This window comes from Theropithecus gelada, chromosome 1 (assembly GCF_003255815.1).
Source record: "Theropithecus gelada isolate Dixy chromosome 1, Tgel_1.0, whole genome shotgun sequence".
NCBI lineage: Eukaryota > Metazoa > Chordata > Mammalia > Primates > Cercopithecidae > Theropithecus > Theropithecus gelada.
Genome location: NC_037668.1, coordinates 89,560,179 through 89,579,374, shown reverse-complemented (window position 1 = coordinate 89,579,374; position 19,196 = coordinate 89,560,179). Strand labels below are relative to the sequence as shown.

Here is a 19,196-nt window from a genome sequence, read left to right as displayed (position 1 = left end):
GCTACCTGAAGCCTGGGGTAGGAGAATCTCTTGAAACTGGGAAGTGGAGGTTGCAGTGAGCCAAGACTGTGCCACTGCACTCCAGCCTGGGCGACAAAGCGAGACTCCGCCTCAAAAAAAAAAAGAAGTAAAACAGTAAAAAGATATTTCCTTTTTTCAGTAATGTAAACATGAAATTTTCTCAATGTTCTACCAGTCATTCACTTTCACTTAGGAACAAAATCATAAGTTTAGGAACTAATGATTCCTCTAACCACACTTAACATACTAAAAACTACTCGAAGTGGTTTTTTGCAACATTATTATACAATCCACACTGAGCTCTTTTGAATGTCATTAAATTCTGAACCTAAATAAAGGTGGCACCTAGAATCTAAAGTTTTGAAAAAAGATATTTCATTAGGCTAAAATAGCACAAGGTGGTCTGACATGAATTTCATTCAGGACTTTGAATACATTAGCACTCTTAATCCTTCCACCTGCTGTAAATATGCAAAATAACAATTTTTTTAAGGAAATGAACTCTGCAATCTTGCTATTAAAAAAAACCAGAACATTTTATAACTCTGAATTTTCATATTAGCAAGTATTTATGGAAAAGTTTATTTTTTTCTTACCCTAATAATTATCTTAAAATAAAGGAATAAATCTTATAGTGAAAGTTACCAAAGCTTTGCAGATAGGAGTTGAGAGAGTTTTATTCAGAGATACTTGAACTGTGTATTTATTCTCATAGTTTATTCCTTTTACATGAAAGGAAAATAGTTCTAATGAAAATGCGTGTTTTAACTTTTTTTTTAGTGATAAAATATAACAGTCATACTTTGGGAACATTTATAATATGAAATATATACAGTAATCAATTTACTTATCACAAATCTAATCTAGCATAATATATTAACAATATTCATAACATAGCTATTTCACAAACAAAAGAAGATACAATTCAAATATTACACACTGAGCTGGCCCATTATATTCTTTTGTTAATGGATATCACGCCAGCTATAAAACTACTGAGATAAAAATGTGACTCTGTAATCACTGAGAAGTGACTGGTTGCTAGCATAGATTCATAGTTTTATTGTTCAAGATTTAAATTAAAATCTGCAAGTATTTAATTTTACTATCTAGAAACCTTAACATCCTTTATGATTATTTCCAAATAAAAAATAGAAATGATTCATTTACCTGTATGAGATGTTCCAACATAGCCAACAATTCTAATTCCAAGACTCTGCCCATCTTTTTTCACGAGCTCAACATTATAAGTTTCAAAAAGAGAACTGTCCTAAAGGAAAAACCAAATTTAATTATATATGCTTAGTGGCATACCTGTGTGTACATAGTCAATCTGTGCAAGGTTTGTCAAGTATTTTCTTAGCGCCTATGGTAGGCAGAATTTTAAGACAGTCCCATGACCTTCAATCCCTTGTGCTACTCCCATATTGATGCCATATTACATGGCAAAATGGAGATTATCCAGGTGGGCCTAATCTCATCACTGGAGTCCTTTAAAGGCAGAGTTTTCTCCTGCTGGTAGTAGAAAGGGAAATGAAAAAGATCTGAATCATTAAGGACTCAACTTGTGGTTTGAAGATGGAGGGAGTCACGTGACAAGTAATGTAGGGGACCTTAAGGAGCCGAAAGAGGTCTCTGGCTGGCAGCCAACAAATAAAAAGGGACCTCAGTCCTACAGTTGCAAGGAACAAGATTCTGCCAACAATCCGAATGAGACTGGACGTGGACTATCCCCAGGGCATCCAGAAAAGAGCCCAGCCAGGCCCACACCTTGATTTTGGCCTTCGTAAGAAGCTAAGCAGAGGCCAGGTACAGTGGCTCACACCTATAATCCCAGAATTTTGGGAGGCCAAGGCAGGCAGATCACCTGAGGTCAGGAGTTTGAGACCAGCCTGGCCAGCATGGTAAAACCCCGTCTCTACTAAAAATACAAAAATTAGCCAGGCGTGGTGGCACATGCCTGTAACCCCCACTGCTCCAGAGGCTGATACAGGAGAATTGCTTGAACCCAAGAGGCAGAGGCTGCAGTGAGCCGAGATCACGCCACTGCACTCCAGGCTGGGCAACAGAGCAAGACTCTGTCTCAAAAAAAAAAAAAAAAAAGGAAAAGAAAAAGAAAAAAAGAAGCAACAGCAGCTAAGCAGAGAGCCAAGCCAAGCCCACCCTGAATTCTGACCTACAGAACTGTGAACTAACAAAGGACATTGTTTTAAACCAGTAAATTTGTTATACAACAATAGAAAGCTAATATAACCACTTAGAAAAAAGTTAGGCTATATTTGTATCTGAAAGAACTACGAACATAAAGAAAAATTTAGAAACAAAACGTAAAACTAATTATTGTTCAGTAATATAAAAATATCGACCTAAAACTTATTTTATTTTCTTTTTTGTTGTTGGTTTTTTTGTTTTTTTTTTTCCCAGAAACAAAATCTTGCTCTGTCACCTAAGCAGGAGTGCAATGCAGCAATCACAGCTTATTGCAACCTCAAACTCCTGGCCTCAAGCAATCCTCCCCCTTCAGCCTTCCAGGTAGCTGGGACTACAGGTGTGAGCTACTGCATCTGGCCCTAAAACTTATTTTCAATACTCGTCTTTTAAACTATTCTGTAAATGAGTAAGGTGTCTAAATATATAATACTTTGCTTTTAATTCAAAACATTAACATGAGAAAGTAAATAATTGATTCGATCAAGTTTCCACTTATCACATATCCACATTTGTCTCTCACTACAAAGTAGAAGGCTCTGGGGAACTAGAGTAATGGAGGAAAAAGAAAATGTAACCACAATTTGGAGAAATTTTTTTTTTTTTTTTGAGACAGAGTCTTCCTCTGTCACCCAGGCTAGAGTGCAGTGGCAGGATCTCGGCTCACTGCAACCTCCACCTCCCGGGTTCAAGTGATTCTCCTGCCTCAGCCTCCTAAGTAGCTGGGATTACAAGCGTGTGCCACCACTCCTGGCTAATCTTTGTATTTTTAGTAGAGTCGGGTTTCACCATGTTGGCCAGGCTGGTCTCGAACTCCTGGTCTCATGTGATCCACCCGCCTTAGCCTCCCAAAGTGCTGGGATTACAGGCGTGAGCCACCGAGCCCAGCTGGAGAAACTTTTTAAAGCTTCTGATATTTCAAATAGAAAACTTCCACTCAGGCCGGGCGCGGTGGCTCAAGCCTGTAATCCCAGCACTTTGGGAGGCCGAGGCGGGTGGATCACGAGGTCAGGAGATCGAGACCATCCTGGCTAACATGGTGAAACCCCGTCTCTACTGAAAATACAAAAAACTAGCCGGGCGTGGTGGCGGGCGCCTGTAGTCCCAGCTACTTGGAGGCTGAGGCAGGAGAATGGCGTGAACCTGGGAGGCGGAGCTTGCAGTGAGCCGAGATCGCGCCACTGCACTCCAGCCTGGGTGACACAGCGCGAGACTCCGTCTCAAAAAAAAAAAAAAAAAAGAAAACTTCCACTCATACAGTTCCAAGTAGAGAAAGGCAACAATTTCCCAGAATACACAGAATGACATCTCAGGTGATGATAATCAGTGGCCTTCCACCCTTTTCCACCATAATCATTTATCTTTCCTTTTGTTTTTGTTTCTTTCTTTTTTTTTTTTTTTTTTTAACAGAGTCTTGCCCTGTTGCCCAGGCTGGAGTGCAGTGACACAATCTCAGCTCACCACAACCCCTGCCTCCTCGGTTGAAGTGACTCAGCCGGAGAATCCGGGACTACAGGTGTGCACCACATCTGGCTAATTTTTGTATTTTTAGTAGAGATTGGGTTTTGCCATGTTGGCCAGGCTGGTCTTGAACCCCTGACCCCAGGTGATCCACTCACCTTGGCCTCCCAAAGTGCTGGACTAGAGGCACGAGCCACTGCGTCCGGCCCATTTCTCTTTTCTTTCCTCTTCCTCCTGGACCCTCCCTTTAACACCTATTTCTGGCCTGTCATGGTGGCTCACACCTGTAATCTCAGCACTTTGGGAGGCCAAGGTGGGCAGATCACCTGAGGTCGGAAGTTTGAGACCAGCCTGACCAACATGGAGAAACTCCATCTCTACTAAAGATACAAAATTAGCCAGGCGTGGTGGTGCATGCCTGCAATCCCAGCTACTCAGGAGGCTGAGGCAGGAGAATCGCTTGAACCTGGGAGGTGGAGGTTGCGGTGAGCCAAGATCGCGCTACTGCACTCCAACCTGGGCAACAAGAGCGAAACTCTGTCTCAAAAACAAAACAAAACAAGCAAACAAACAAAAAACCCATTTCTTTGCTTTTACTTTATTATGTCTTCACTAAAAGCCCATGTTGAGATAGTGGGAAGGAGCTTGGAATGGACCAGAAACATGTGAATTCAAATTCCAGTTTTGCAACTTACTCCCTATAAGGTCTTTAACATGATGTTTGACTTTATTTTCCTCATCTATTAAATGTACAATAAGGCCTATCTGGCAGAATTACTGTGAAGATTTCAGATGACCTGAACAATTCCAGGTGTTTTATAATTAAAAATAACTATTATTATAATATAACTAAAATAATTAGTATAATAAATATTATTATTGATATCCATTCCCTTCAGTCAGCCTGTGGCTACCAGTGATAATTCTCACACATCAGCCAGTGTTAACAGTTTTCCCTCCACCACCTGGATGTCTCCTCACCAGCTCAGTGAAATAGACAAGGCAAGTATTATTATTCTTCAATTTATAAATAAGTCACTGATGCTCAGGGAGGCTGAATGACTTAACCCTGAGAAACAGCGAAATAGAAAAACCAACATGTCTAATGTCTCCAAATGAGTTTTTTTATTTTCCTGTTTCACTGGTGAGCACACAACTCACACCAATGTGGTGCCTCAAGTTGAAAGAATTTCTTATCTTACAGTGTGTCACACCCAGGCTTTGATTTGAGATGAAAAAATGATATGTATAACTCACAGAACCAGGGCCTTTGCTGGCTACAGTAGGCAGGGCAACAGGTAAGGCTGCAGGGGCAGGAGGGGTGACTGAAATGTCACCAGCTGGATCTCTAGCAACGAGCATCCTGACTGAATTCCCACAGTTCCTTAGAACTTGTGCAACTTGCTCGCTGGTCATTCCCTGCACATTTGTGCCACCAATCTTCAAGATGTGGTCCCCTGTCTGGAGTCTTCCATCCTTCAATCCAAGAAAAAGACAAAATTATTTCGAGAAATCAATGCTCTAACTTCACTAGTTAATAACAGTTCATCAGATTTTTGGCTCTGGCAAAATGGCTGACAAAGAAGCCACCTAAAATGCTGAATAAAATGGAGTACTGTTAATAACTGGCTGAAATGGTGAGAGTAAAGGAATTTCACATAGAACACAAAGGAAAGGCTCAAAATGAGAAAAGTAACCAGTATTCTAAAAAAGGCCTTTGCTTGAGGGTATAAGCTCATGCCTAATGGCCTAGAGTTGGGTGTTAATGGCCATGTGTGCAAGGAAAAGGACAGAAAAGCCAGGGCCTCAAGAAGGAAAGATCAGAACAGAAGCCTCCAGCATAAAGCTGGGAACTTGAAAACCAACATCCTCAGTGACATGTTTGAGGAATAGAAAGATGCCAGTGCGGCTACAAGAAAATGAGGGAAAAATGAGGAAAATTAACGGAGTCAGACAGTATAGGGCATCTTCTTTGCATGATTGGGAAGAGAAGGCATTGAGTAGGATTTTGAAACAGAAGAGTGACATTACCTGACTGACTTTAACAACAGAATTGAAGCTTCTGTGCTTAAAATAAACTACAGAAGAGGAAACAAGAGAAGCAAAAATACGAGTTGGGAGGCCTTAGCAATAATCCACAATAGCTTGGGTGTGGTTCACAGCTGGGGTGTTCAGAAGTGAGATTCTAGATAGATAGATAGATAGATAGATAGATAGATAGATAGATAGATAGATTTTTGTTTTGTTTTGTTTTTGAATCAGAATCTCATGCTCTGTCACCCAGGCTAGAGGGCAATGGCGCGATCTCGGCTCACTGCAACCTCCGCCTCCGGGGTTCAAGGGATTCTCCTGCCTCAGCCTCCTGAATAGCTGGGATTACAGGTGCGCACCACCACGCTTGGCTAATTTTTGTATTTTTAGTAGAGACAGGGTTTCACCATGTCATGCTGGTCTCAAACTCCTGACCTCATGATCCACCCACCTCAGCCTCTCAAAGTGCTTGAATTATAGGCGTGAGCCACCATGCCCGGCCAAGATAGATAGATAGATAGATAGATAGATAGATAGATAGATAGATAGATAGATAGATAGATAGATAGATAGACAGACAGATAGATATATAGATAGATAGATTTTTTTTTTTTTTTTTTTTTTTTGAGACGGAGTCTCGCTCTGTCACCCAGGCTGGAGTGCAGTGGCCGGATCTCAACTCACTGGAAGCTCCGCCTCCCGGGTTCACGCCATTCTCCTGCCTCAGCCTCCCAAGTAGCTGGGACTACAGGCGCCCGCCACCTCGCCTGGTTAGTTTTTTTGTATTTTTTTAGTAGAGACGGGGTTTCACCGTGTTAGCCAGGATGTATGCCCGGCCAAGATATATTTTTAATAAACTGTCAATAGGATCTGCAGATAGCTTCTATATGGGCTATGAGGCAGGAAAAGGGGTCAAAACTCCGAAGTTTTTAGCCTGAGCAACTGGAAAGATAGAGTTGCCATGAACTGAGATGAAGACTACAGAGGTACAAATGGGTGAGGTGGAAATCAGGAGTTCAGTTTCAGAGCTGTTGTCTTAGATACCTATTAGACATTCAAGTGGAGGTAACAGGTATACAGCCAGATACACAAATCTGAAGTTCAGTAGAGAAATCCAGACTACACATTTAAATTTGGGAGTTGGGGAGAGGTTAAAAAAAAAAAAAAACCTTGCGGGTCATCAGCACATAGAAGGTATTTAAAGTCATGATTCTGCCAGCAGAGTGGCTCACACCTGTAATCCCAGCATTTTGGGAGGCCAAAGTAGGTGGATCACTTGAGGCCAAGAGTTCGAGACCAGCCTGGCCAACATGGAGAAACCCCGTCTCTACTAAAACTACAAAAATTAGCCAGGTGTGACGGCACACACCTGTAATCTCAACTACTCGGGAGGCTGAGGCATGAGAATCGCTTGAACCTGGGAGGCGGAGGTTGCAGTGAGCCAAGATCACGTCACTGCACTCCAGCTTAGGCGACCCAGAGCTAGACTCTTATCTCATAAAAAATAAAAATAAAATAAATAAATAAATAAATAAAGTCAAGGTTCCAGATGAGCTGAAAGAAAAGATACATAATGTTATATTTCTTAAGTTAGGTGGTATGTATTATACACTGGTAACTATTGTTTTGTTTTGTTGAGATGGAGTCCCACTCTGTTGCCCAAGTTGGTCTTGCAAATAATTATTGTTTAATTATCATTTAAAATGTGCACAGATATTACATACATTCTTTTACATGTATATTTCATACACAGAAGGTAAATAATTTATCAAAATGAGTATCTGTTCAAAACGTTCATCATTTCCCTTCTTTGATAAATTTTTGAAACAGCTAATTTTTACAAAATTTTTCCTAAATTTGTTTAGTCAGAAATTTTGAATTCACCCTACTTATCTTTATTACAGCGCATTAAAGATACCACAATGTTAACACAGCTGGCTTTATTTAAACTTATACATGCAGAGCACCTTATAGGTTCAAAATCACTTTCATGTACCATCTCACTTAGAGAAGGACAACTATCAAATGAGAAAAATTGAGATACAAAAAGTTTGACTGACTTGACCAAGGTCACAAAGCTGATAAAAGGGTTGAACCAAAGTTGAATCCAAGTTGCTCACTAAGACTACTCTCATCCAGTTATTTGCCTTATACTTCAGTATCTCCAGAGTAACATTACTGTACCAAGTCAATCTCCTACACACAAAGGCTGCTAGTAGATAGTAAATGTACTGCTTTCCTATTCTCCAAGAAACTGCCTATAACTCTCAAAAAGTTTGAATGAAATGAAGATCAAAAATAGATATTCTGCAACATGGAGAGAAAGTTTGAGAACAGAGCAATGACTATTGGGTTAATCCAGTTCTAAGCTTCAAAATCCTAGTTCCAGGTGGCACCACCTGCAAGCTAAAGATGAGATTCTGAAGGAAGAAGTTTTTTTAAAAAACCTTTAGACTGAAAACTCTATTCTCCCTCCTTCCTTTTCGCCAATTTTACAGGAACCTAAATGAAGGAATGTTTTAGATTGAAATAATGCATACAAAGTTCTGTGCTTTCAGAAGCCACTAGAAGGGACTGGAAGTGGAGAGAAGTGGTGCAGCAGAAATGCAATTTAATTCAGAAACATCTGGAAAGACTTAGAAAATGGAAACAGATGCAAGGAGGACATTGTTATGAAAAAAGGAATGAAGAATTGCTGGATTTCTACTTTAATAGTGATAACTTGATATTCTGTTTTCATCCATGCAACAGACTTAAAACAAAATAAGCAACTACTTAAGAGAAAGTCAGTGGTTCTGATGAAAAATAAGGGTAAAGTTACCTCTGTAAATCAAACTATTCTTCAATAGAATTATGCCTTGATCAAAAAATTTAAAAAAAATATGTCTAATAAGTGTTTTCATACTTGGCTTGGCCAAAGAAGGACATTTTATCATAAAGTATATTTTTAGTCACTTCCTAGGCATTAGTTTTCTTCTATTTTACCTCGACTCTTAATTTAAAATGATGTCGATAATTTGCATCTGTCACTGAAAGTCAAACATTTTCTTCCTGCAGAAAAGCAGGTGTTCTAAAGAATTCATAAGTACAAAAATAGTCATTAGTCAGATTGATAGAAAGACACCAAAATGACAGCTACCTTGTCTAAGTCCAGCAGCCCCAGTCTGCATTTTATTGATATTTTCTGATCAACATTCTCCTTCCATAACCTATCTTCTGTGTGAGGAAACTGAAAGGCATAAAGTCCCTTTTGTTCTTTAACAGAAATCGTCAATCAATGAAAACCAATAAATAGCTATGCCAAGATTCAAGTACACAGCGTGCCAATCAAACATTCACATATAACAGTTTTATTAATCCATAGATTCTTTCAAAAGAGAAAAAAATTATGCATATTGGTGAAGATAGTGTGAAAGGCAGAAAAATTAAAATAGCTGATGCAACAGGGGTATCACACACTTACAGTGAATGTACACCAGTAATCCCAGCACTTTGGGAGGCCGAGGCTGGCACATCACCTGAGGTCAGGAGTTTTTGTTTTTGTTTTTGTTTGAGACGGAGTCTCACTCTGTGGCCAGACCAGCCTGGCCAACATAGTGAAACCCCATATCTACTAAAAACACAAAAATTAGCTGGGCGTGGTGGTGAGCACCTGTGATCCCAGCTACATGGGAGGCTGAGGCACAAGACTTGAACCTGGGAAGTGGAGGATGCAGGGAGCCAAAATCATACCACTTCACTCCAGTCTGAGCAACAGAGAAAGACACTGTCTCAAAAAAAAAAAAAAAAAAAAAGGCTGGGCGCAGTGGCTCAAGCCTGTAATCCCAGCACTTTGGGAGGCCGAGACGGGCGGATCACGAGGTCAGGAGATCGAGACCATCCTGGCTAGCACGGTGAAACCCCGTCTCTACTAAAAAATACAAAAAACTAGCCGGGCGAGGTGGCGGGCGCCTGTAGTCCCAGCTACTCGGGAGGCTGAGGCAGGGGAATGGCGTAAACCCGGGAGGCGGAGCTTGCAGTGAGCTGAGATCCGGCCACTGCACTCCCGCCTGGGCGACAGAGCGAGACTCCATCTCAAAAAAAAAAAAAAAAGGAGCAACTTTAGGCTAAAAAAAAAAAAAAAACCACATTACTTTGCATTTTAACTTCTCTGATATGCTGTTGTGTATGATAATTTTTAAAAAATTTTAAAACCTATAGTAATTCAGACCTGAGCTACAAAATAAGAAATCAAATTTGTTTCTTCAAAAACTAAAAAATGGGTCCAGGTACCCATGGCTCACACCTGTAATCCCAACACTTTGGGAGGACTGCTTAAAGTCACGAGTTGGAAGCTGCAGTGAGCTAGGATCGTACCACTGCACTCTAGCCTAAGTGACAGAGCAAGACTCTGTCTCTATTTAGGAAAAAAAAAAAAAAAAAGGCACCAAATACTTCCACAACTCAGAAAATGAAATAATAACTATGTTCGATTCCAGGCCAGTTTTATTATTGGTCTTCAATCAAAAGGCAACATGTCATTGATAGAAAAGGGTAACTTTATAAAACAAAATAAACACTTTTTCCCTAAAGGAATTAAAGAAACTATCCTATCCTACTCAAATTCCCAGAGCACTCATTAACTGATTTTTAGAGATAAAGAAAATATCTGTTTATAGAATCACTCAAAGCAAAATTGCTTGGGACTAACCAAACATTTAGTGACCTCAAGCTGGGCCTTCCTTACTCTACACTGAAAAGTCTCTCAAAGTCCACATCCACCCTCAAACCCTTGCTTGGTTCCATTCCTTCGTAGTATTAGGTTACTGGGTAGTCAATAGATTCATATTTTAACTGCTTCATACAAAAATGTCAATAATGTATGACAACCTTTAAATAGGCTGTGTTCTGAAGACAAGGAGGTATCCCAGTACACCTGACTGCCCTAGAACTTCCTCAGATCACATGAAATAGGTTTCTGCACTTCGAGGGTTTTACACTGCCCATTATCAATGTCACACAAAACAAAACAAAAAGTACCTCCCAAAAAGATGTTTAACTCTTGCCACAACTGACAGAATGTTCTTAAGGTGAGTGTTTCAAGCACTGTGAATTTTGGAGAGGCTCTGAAGCTTACAGAGAGATAGGCCTTTTAGCTACCCTTTTAATATCATATAATTTCCCTATCCATGGAGTTGGCCTGATTATATTAACTGATTGGACATTGTAACTAGATCTCAATAATGTTTCTTAAAAGATTCCTATAAATCAATCAATTTTTTTACATAAATAAATGCTATTTTCTACTTCATTTCTTTTACATCATTAGTGGCAGGACACAACAGAAAGACAAGTAAGGGCTTTGGAGTCAGATGCACCCAAGTTCAAATCCTAGCTCTACTTTGGTCAAGTTGTATGGCCAAAGGTCAGTTGTTTATCTTACCTAAGTCTCAGATCCTTCTTAAGCAAAATGAGAATACATTTCTCTCTCATTGGGTTATAAGCATTTTGGGAACTAAGAGGCATTGTGCTAAGCATGTTACATTGATTAACATTGAATTTTCACACAGACTTTTATTTAAGGTAAGCAAAATTATCTCCTGCCAAAAAATAAAAAGCATCAACTTTCCTTGGAAAGGCCTTCTTACAAGGTTAGCCCTTGGCTAACACCTGGCAGCTTAGATTCTGTGAGGGGTCTCACCATTCCCTGGTAAAAATGGCTCAAGGTGCCTAAAGTGTGAACACCTGCATTCTTCTGCCAGTCTAGGTCTTCAGTATACACTACACAGTGTGTGCCTCTGTGACCAGCATCCAGTAATAACCCTATGTTTTGGCAGAGTCTCTGATGGGCTTCCATGGCAGACATTTCAGATGTATGGTCATAATTCACCACTGGAAGATTTAAGTGTGTCCTATATGACTCCACAGGGAGAGGACTCGTGGAAGCTTGTGCCTGGTTTCCTCCAGGCTCCACCTTATGCAAGCTTTTCCATGTTGATTTTGCTTTGTATTCTTCACTGTAATAAATATAGCTGTGGGTACAACTGTATGCTGAGATCTGTGAATCCTCCCAGCAAGTCATCAAATCTGGTGTCTTGGGGACCATTTTAGAAACATGGAATTAAGCCAAGAAGTCATTTGCCCAGGGTGAGAGGTGGATCCAGAATTCAAGCCTTCATCTGTCTGATTCTAAAGCTCACACACTATAATCCTATGCTCTTTCCTTTCAGAGGCTAATTTGGATGTAGGTGTGTTGAGAACAATTTCTCCAAAGGTAGATAATAGGGAGGGTGTACACCATGTCTTGTGCCATAGCCTCAGGCCTGAGGGTGCTGCAGCTTAAGTCATTTCATGAGTTACTAAGCAACAAATGAGGCCAGGCTGAGGAAGGAGATAAATTGGTTATAGCAAGAAAGCTGAAGAGATTTTATCTGCCATCAGCTGACATGAGAGGAAAGGAGAAGTGAATACTGCTCTGTCCCCTATGCCTAGGCCTTACCATATGCCCTAGAAGAGACAATAGCTCTGTTGTTCCTAGAGCTGGCTACTCCCTGTTGATAGATGTGAACAATTGTGCACAGGTGTATATCAGGAAAAGGAAAACACTAGGATTAACTTTGGATAAATTCTAACGACAAAGCTCAGACTTCAGAATCAAACAGATATGGGCTCAATCCTGACTCCGTGGCTCACCTCGCTGCTGTAACCTTGGGCAATTTCTTAATGGTTTCCATATCTACAATTTGGGAATAAAACTTCTAAGAGTGTTTTGAAGGTTACATGAGAATAATGTACATTAAGCAGATAACAATGTCTGGCATAAGTACTTGCTTCTCTTTGAGCTCTTATGACCCTATGACAAGCATACCCTCTACCTCCTCTTTGATGATCTGAAATAGTGACGATCCCTTCCAGTAAAGGGCAAAAATCAGACTTGGGCTTTTTCCAACAATGCCTCAATGGGATTAATCTGGGAAACTCTGCACATCTTACTCTTGTGAAAATTCATAAAGCACGTTAGTATTTTAAAAGCTAAGAAAATTCTTACAGTAAAGAAACCTATCGGATTTTGTTTAAATTTACTTGACCCTTTGTTTTGCACAATAACCACTCCACTTTGCATTTCGGGGAAAAAAAAAAGCCACTCCAACAAAAAAAACCTATTAAAATTTCTAAGGCAGAGGCAGGAGGAGGGAGGGAATACAAAGAAAGGCATCCCAAATTTTTCTGCAATATTTTATTCTTTCCAGGTTATAAAAAAATTTTTAAAGAATCCTTAAAGAATATTGTGTTGTGCCACAGATGTGTGTCTTGTTTGTTTGTTTTGAGACAGAGTCTTCCTCTGTCACCCAGGCTAGAGTGCAGTGGCGTGATCTTGGCTCACTGCAACCTCTGCCTCCAAGGTTCAAGCAATTCTCGTGCCTCAGCCTCCTGAGTAGCTGGGATTACAGGCATGCACCTCCACACCGGGCTAATTTTTTGTATTTTTAGTAGAGACAGTGTTTCAACACGTTGGCCAGGCTGGTCCCAAACTCCTGACCTCAAGTGATCCACCCGGCTCAGTCTCCCAAAGTGTTGGGATTACAGGCATGAGCTACCGCACCCAGCCACAGATGTGTTTTAAACGTCTATAAAATGAACATTCTCAAACATTCTGGTCTCAGAACTTGCTACAGTTTGGATGTTTGTCCCCTCAAACCTCATGTTGAAATCGCATCCCCATTGTTAGAGGTGAGGCCCAATGGGAGGTGTTTGGGTCATGGGAGTGAATCCCTCATGAATGGCTTGGTGCAGTGAGTTCTTGCTCTGAGTTCTCTGCAGTGAGTTTACTTAGTGCAGTGAATTCTCACTCTGATTGTTAAAAAGAGAGTTGCCCCGCCTCCTCCGCCTCTCCGCCCCAGCTTCCTCGCTGCCCACGTGATCTCTGCACACACCGGCTCTCCATCTTCCACCATGGAAGCAGCCTGAGGCTTTCCCCAGATGCCCAATTTTCCAGCCAGCAGAACTATAAGCTAAATAAACCTCTTTTATTTTAAATTACCTATCCTCAGATATTTCCTTATAGCAACACTAAATGGATAAAGACAGAACTCCTTTACACTCTTAAAAATTATTAAGGATGGAGCGATAGGAATTACAAAGCAGTACAGGAATCGGCTGGGAGTAATGAATACGCTCATTACCTTGATTGTGGTAATGGATAACAGTTAAATTATATGTGTCATCTTGGCTGGGCTGTGGTGCTGACTGTTTTGGTCAATCACTAATCTAGACGTTGCTGCAAAGGTACTTTGTAAATGTGATTAGCATATACAAACAATTGACTTTAAGTAAAGGATGATTACCCTCAATGATGTAGGTGAGCCTCATCCAATCAGTTGAAGAATTCACAAACAAAAACTGAGATTTCCTAGAGAAGAAATTCTGCCTCAAGAATGTAACAGAGCTTCCTGAGACATTCTGCTGGCCTGCCCTATAGATCTCAAACACAAGACTACAACATCAACTCTTGTCTGGGTTTCCAGCCTCCTTGCCTTCCCTACAAATTTTGGACTTGCCAGCCCCCACCATGGCATGAGCCAATTTTTAAAAATAATCTCTTTTTTAAAATAATCACACACATATCCTATTGGTTCTGTTTCTCTGGAGAAATCTGGTAAAGATGAATTCACAAACATATACACATGCAAAAATTGGTACTGAGGAATTTTTTAATATATAATATTTAACGTTAATTTTTATCAATATTTATTATATTGTATATATATTTTTAAAAGAGCTATATTTTCCAAAACAAAAAATATTGGCCAGGCATGGTGGCTCACACCGGTAATCTTAGCACTTTGGGAGGCTGAGGCGGGTGGATCACGAGGTCAGGAGTTCGAGACCAGCCTGGCCAACATAGTGAAACCCCATCTCTACTAAAAATGCAAAAATTAGCCAGGCATGGTGGCACAGGCCTGTAGTTCCAGCTACTCGGGAGCCTGAGGTAGGAGAATCACTTGAACCTGGGAGGCAGAGGTTCTGGTGAGCCAAGATTGCACCACTGCACTCTAGCCTGGGCAACAGAGCAAGACTCCATCTCAAAAATATATATATATATAAAATATATATACATATATATAAAATATATATATTTATTATATATTAAATTATATAGTATATATTATATATTAAATTAAAAATATTAAACAGTCCCACTCTTACCTATATATATATGTGTAAGTGTGTCCTATATGACTCCACAGGGAGAGGACTCATGGAAGCTTGTGCTTGATTTCCTCCAGTCTCCACCTTATGTAACCTTTTCCATGTTGATTTTGCTTTGTATTCTTCACTGTAATAAATATAGCTATGGGTACAACTGTATGCTGAGTTCTGTGAATCCTCCTAGCAAGTCATCAAATCTTACATACATAAATATATATATATATATATATATGAGTGGGACTGTTTCATATTTTTACAAATCTCTTTAATATCTGGCTTAAAAGAAAACAGCTAGACTCATTTGCTTCTGCATTCAATGTGTTACAATATACTGTTTTGGATGAAGTATATGAAGAATATCTGGCCTCAATCAGATATATAGTTGGAAAGGGGAGGGGTATTATAATAGTCCTTTCAGCCTATTCTTTGATAACACACCAAAACTTGGCAAGTGGTGGTTTCTTATACAGTTACAATGTAGAATCTGGAACCATATCAACAAACTTTCAGACACTATTGAAATCGACTGATCTATCTTGATTTTCAAGAGGATCATTTAGCTACATATTATTTTGTCATATCACATACTGGTCTTCACAAAATATTGAGGCTGAATATGGTGGCTCACACCTACAATCCCAGCACTTTGGAAGGCCTAAGCGGGAGGATCACTTCAGGCCAGGAGTTTAAGACCAGCCCGGGAAACAAAGCGAGACTGTCTCTACAAAAAATAAAAATAAGGCCAGGCAGGTGCAATGACTCACACCTGTAATTCCTGCACTTTGGGAGGGCAAGGCGGGAGGATTGCTTGAGCTCAGGAATTTGAAATCAGCCTGGGCAACATAGTGAAACCCCATCTCTACAAAAAAACACAAAAATTAGCCAGGCATGGTGGCCTGTGTCTGTAGTCCCAGCTACTCCAGAAGCTGAGGTGGGGGATCACTTGAGCCCCAGAGGGAGGCTGCAGTCAGCCGAGATCGCACCACTGCAGTCCAGCCTGGGTGACAGAGTGAGATCCTGTCTCAAAAAAATAAAAATAAAAATAAATTAGCCTAGCTTGGTGGTACATGCCTATAATACCAGCTACTCAGGAGACTGAGGTAGGAGGACTGCTTGAGCCTGGGAGGTTGAGGCTGCAGTAAGATAGGATCATGCCACTGCACTCTAGCCTAGGCAACAGAGCAAGACTCTGCTCAAAAAAAAAAAAAAAAAAGGAGAAGAAAAGAAAATACCGATTCACAGTTATGCAGACCTTCCAAGTACTGACATATTTCATCATATAATATAAAGACAATCATATTGATTAATATCAATCAACAATCCAATCAGAAATGCCTTTCTTTACTTTTCTTTTCTTTTCTTTTTTTTCTTCAGATAGGGTCATACTCTGTCACCCAGGCCAGATGGAGTTCAGCGCCACAATCTTGGCTCAAAGCAGCCTCCACCTCCTCCCACCTCAGCTTCCCAAGTAGCACCATGCCCAGCTAACTTTTGTGTCTTTTGTAGAGACAGGGTTTTGCCACATTGCCAAGGCTGGTATGGAACTCCTGGGCTCAAGAGATCCTCCGACCTTGGCCTCCCAATGCTGGGATTACAGGCATGAGCCACCACGCCCAGCCTTAGAAAGCTTTTAAATATTAGGGAAATGTCAAGCTCATGGTAAAATACAAATTTTCCAAAATTCTAATTTTTGCTTAAGCTCAAATTTTATTGTTGCTAACAAACAGTGTCAGTTGTTTGCCTTAAAATAACAGGTTCACATCATCCATTCTCAAGAAAACATCTTCCAAATACCCAAGTCTGGATAAACATAATTTTTCTGCAGTTATTTTTATAAAAATAAAAATGCTGTTCCACATAAAAAAGTAGTAGATTCACCTTGCAAATGACTTGCCTTAAGACAACCATCATACTTCAGTACATAGCAAGAATGCTACATGATACTTCCCATTTTGACAATATTCAAAAGACATGCACTAAATGGTCAAAATTTACTAAAATTAATCATTTTACTGCATCATAAAAAAACTTCAATTGAAACGGCATTTTTTTCTTTTTTGTTGCAAGCACATGGCAGAAAAGAATGCAATGATTACTATAATAGTTTGTGGCCACTGCCTTGTTTTGCACCAAGGCACCAGCAGTTTTAGCCTGCAGCTGCTTCTGTATCATCAGTACAAATGTTAACAGGATGAAAGGGATAATAATGTCGTGGTATTATTGTAAAAGTTGTTTGGATCTCATAGACCACCTGCAAGGCTCTCAGAGCCCTCCAGAGGCCCACAACCAAACTTTGACAACTGCTGTTCTAAATAAATACTCTTAGGTGCTGAAATGATGAGAGGAACATCAATGGCTCCACAAGCTGCATAAGGTGAAGCAATCATGATCAGAAATGAAGAGCCAAGGAACTTGCCTTGAAGATGCATTTGCATGGCAAGCTCATTTTTACTTATGTATGTCTATTAGAAGGGATAAATTTATATGTAACTGGGCAATAATCAGTGAAATTTTACATATCATTCTGATTATGGGAATAACTAAAGTTATTTCTGATTTATCACGGCTATTCTATATAATATGGGCTTATTATTAAGTGGCTTCAGAGTCAAATTTCTAAACTAATTTCTAAAAACTAAAGTAGTAATTAACATTTCTTCAATATAAAATTAAGCAGAAACAGTTGCTAATTTTTTTAATAGCCTACTTTCAGTGTAAACACTGCTAAACAATGAAAGGTAGTCATTTAACTTATAAGGCCATAAATTTTAATTCAAGTGAAATTTACCATGTATGATATTGGGACAAATGTTTATAATCGCTGTATCTTCTGATTTTAACATTTAGGCCATTGAAAGACACACTAGAGGAGAATAATACAGATGTTCAAAATGCAATATTCATTAACAACGCTTTTCAATAAAAAAAAAATTGTCCCCTGATGGAATCATGAAGCGTGTCAATTATAAGCAAAACAAACCCCAAAAATGTTGATTTAGGAACTGTTTAAAATAAGACAGCATGTATACTAATAATACTTACAGAATAAACCATTTTTAAGCTATACTTAAATTCTAGTTATTTAGTCATATATCCTGGTAACTCATGTTATAAAATTACATTTCAATTCATACAACTTAAATTTTATAAAACCAAAATGATAACAAGGAAGGTTGACTTACTCGATCTGCTAATCCTCCAGGAACTATAGTCCTCACAACCACGCCACTTGTTTTTCCTCCAACTATACCAAAACCTAGTCCGGAGCCATCATTAATGAGCTCAACCTCTTCAACATGGCCCCAGCAAACCTACAAATTAATGGCACATAAGAGTCACAGGATCAGTAATACTCACAGATTCTTAGTTTTCCAATACAATCATTACCAAAGTAACATTGCAACAAATTGAACATTCATACAATTAATCAAGGCAATGTTCTACAGGCTAAGACATACAGACAGAGATAATCATATGGTCCCTGACCGTAGGGATCTTATAATCCAGTAGAGAGAAAGTAAAACACAAATAATTAAAATACAAGGCAGAATATTGGATCATAAGGCACTAGCCCTAAGAGCACAGGAAACATTTCTCACTCCTCACTCTACACTGGATATCCAGCACAGTGCCCAGCACATAGTAGGGACCAGTAAATATGTGTCTGCTTGAAAGAGAATCACAAAATATTATAAAGACTTTTTACAGGGAAGGAAGAACATGAAGTCAAAACCAATGAAGAATTACAGAAAACTTCAAGGAAAAGGGGCATTTAAGTTGCACTACAAAGGAAGACATTCAAGCAAAAAGAAAATATAAGGGCAAAGCTAGGCCAGATAACACAATGGATGAAAGATATGGTCAAAAGGTTGGATTTAACTGGGTAATCAAGTGGAAGTAGTTAAAGGTTTTAGAAGAGAAATGACAGAACCAAAGAAGTGGTTTAAGAAAATTCATCTGGCAGCAATGAGAAGAATCTAAAATGGTAGTAGGACACAAAGTGGAGAGACTAATTTAGGAGACTCTTATGAGGGAGAGGAAAGGTAGGCCCCACTGAAGATATTAGCAATAGGACTATACAAATTAGACTAAAAGACATAAGCATTTCCCCTCTAACTAGCAGGTTTCTATGAGAAATGGGCATTACTTCACATAATCCAACTGCAGAACAATATCCTCCCTCTCAAGATCATTAGGGCATACTCATTACTTAGCCAGCCTTCCTTCCTTCCTTCCTTCCTTCCTTCCTTCCTTCCTTCCTTCCTTCCTTCCTTCCTTCCTTCCTT

General features: G+C 39.6%; 1 protein-coding gene across 3 annotated transcripts in view; it reads right to left on the bottom strand.

Moving 5' to 3' along the window:
• The window catches only part of PATJ (PATJ, crumbs cell polarity complex component), a 419,471-nt gene that overhangs the window by 369,503 nt on the left and 30,772 nt on the right, over positions 1–19,196 (bottom strand). For all 3 annotated transcript variants that reach the window (XM_025398758.1, XM_025398765.1, XM_025398774.1), the window contains exons 7-9: positions 18,093–18,221; positions 4,948–5,166; positions 1,192–1,291 (exon numbers count right to left, since the gene is read on the bottom strand). In XM_025398758.1, coding sequence (XP_025254543.1) covers positions 1,192–1,291; positions 4,948–5,166; positions 18,093–18,221 — 448 coding nt within the window. The remainder of the gene's footprint in view (positions 1–1,191; positions 1,292–4,947; positions 5,167–18,092; positions 18,222–19,196) is intronic.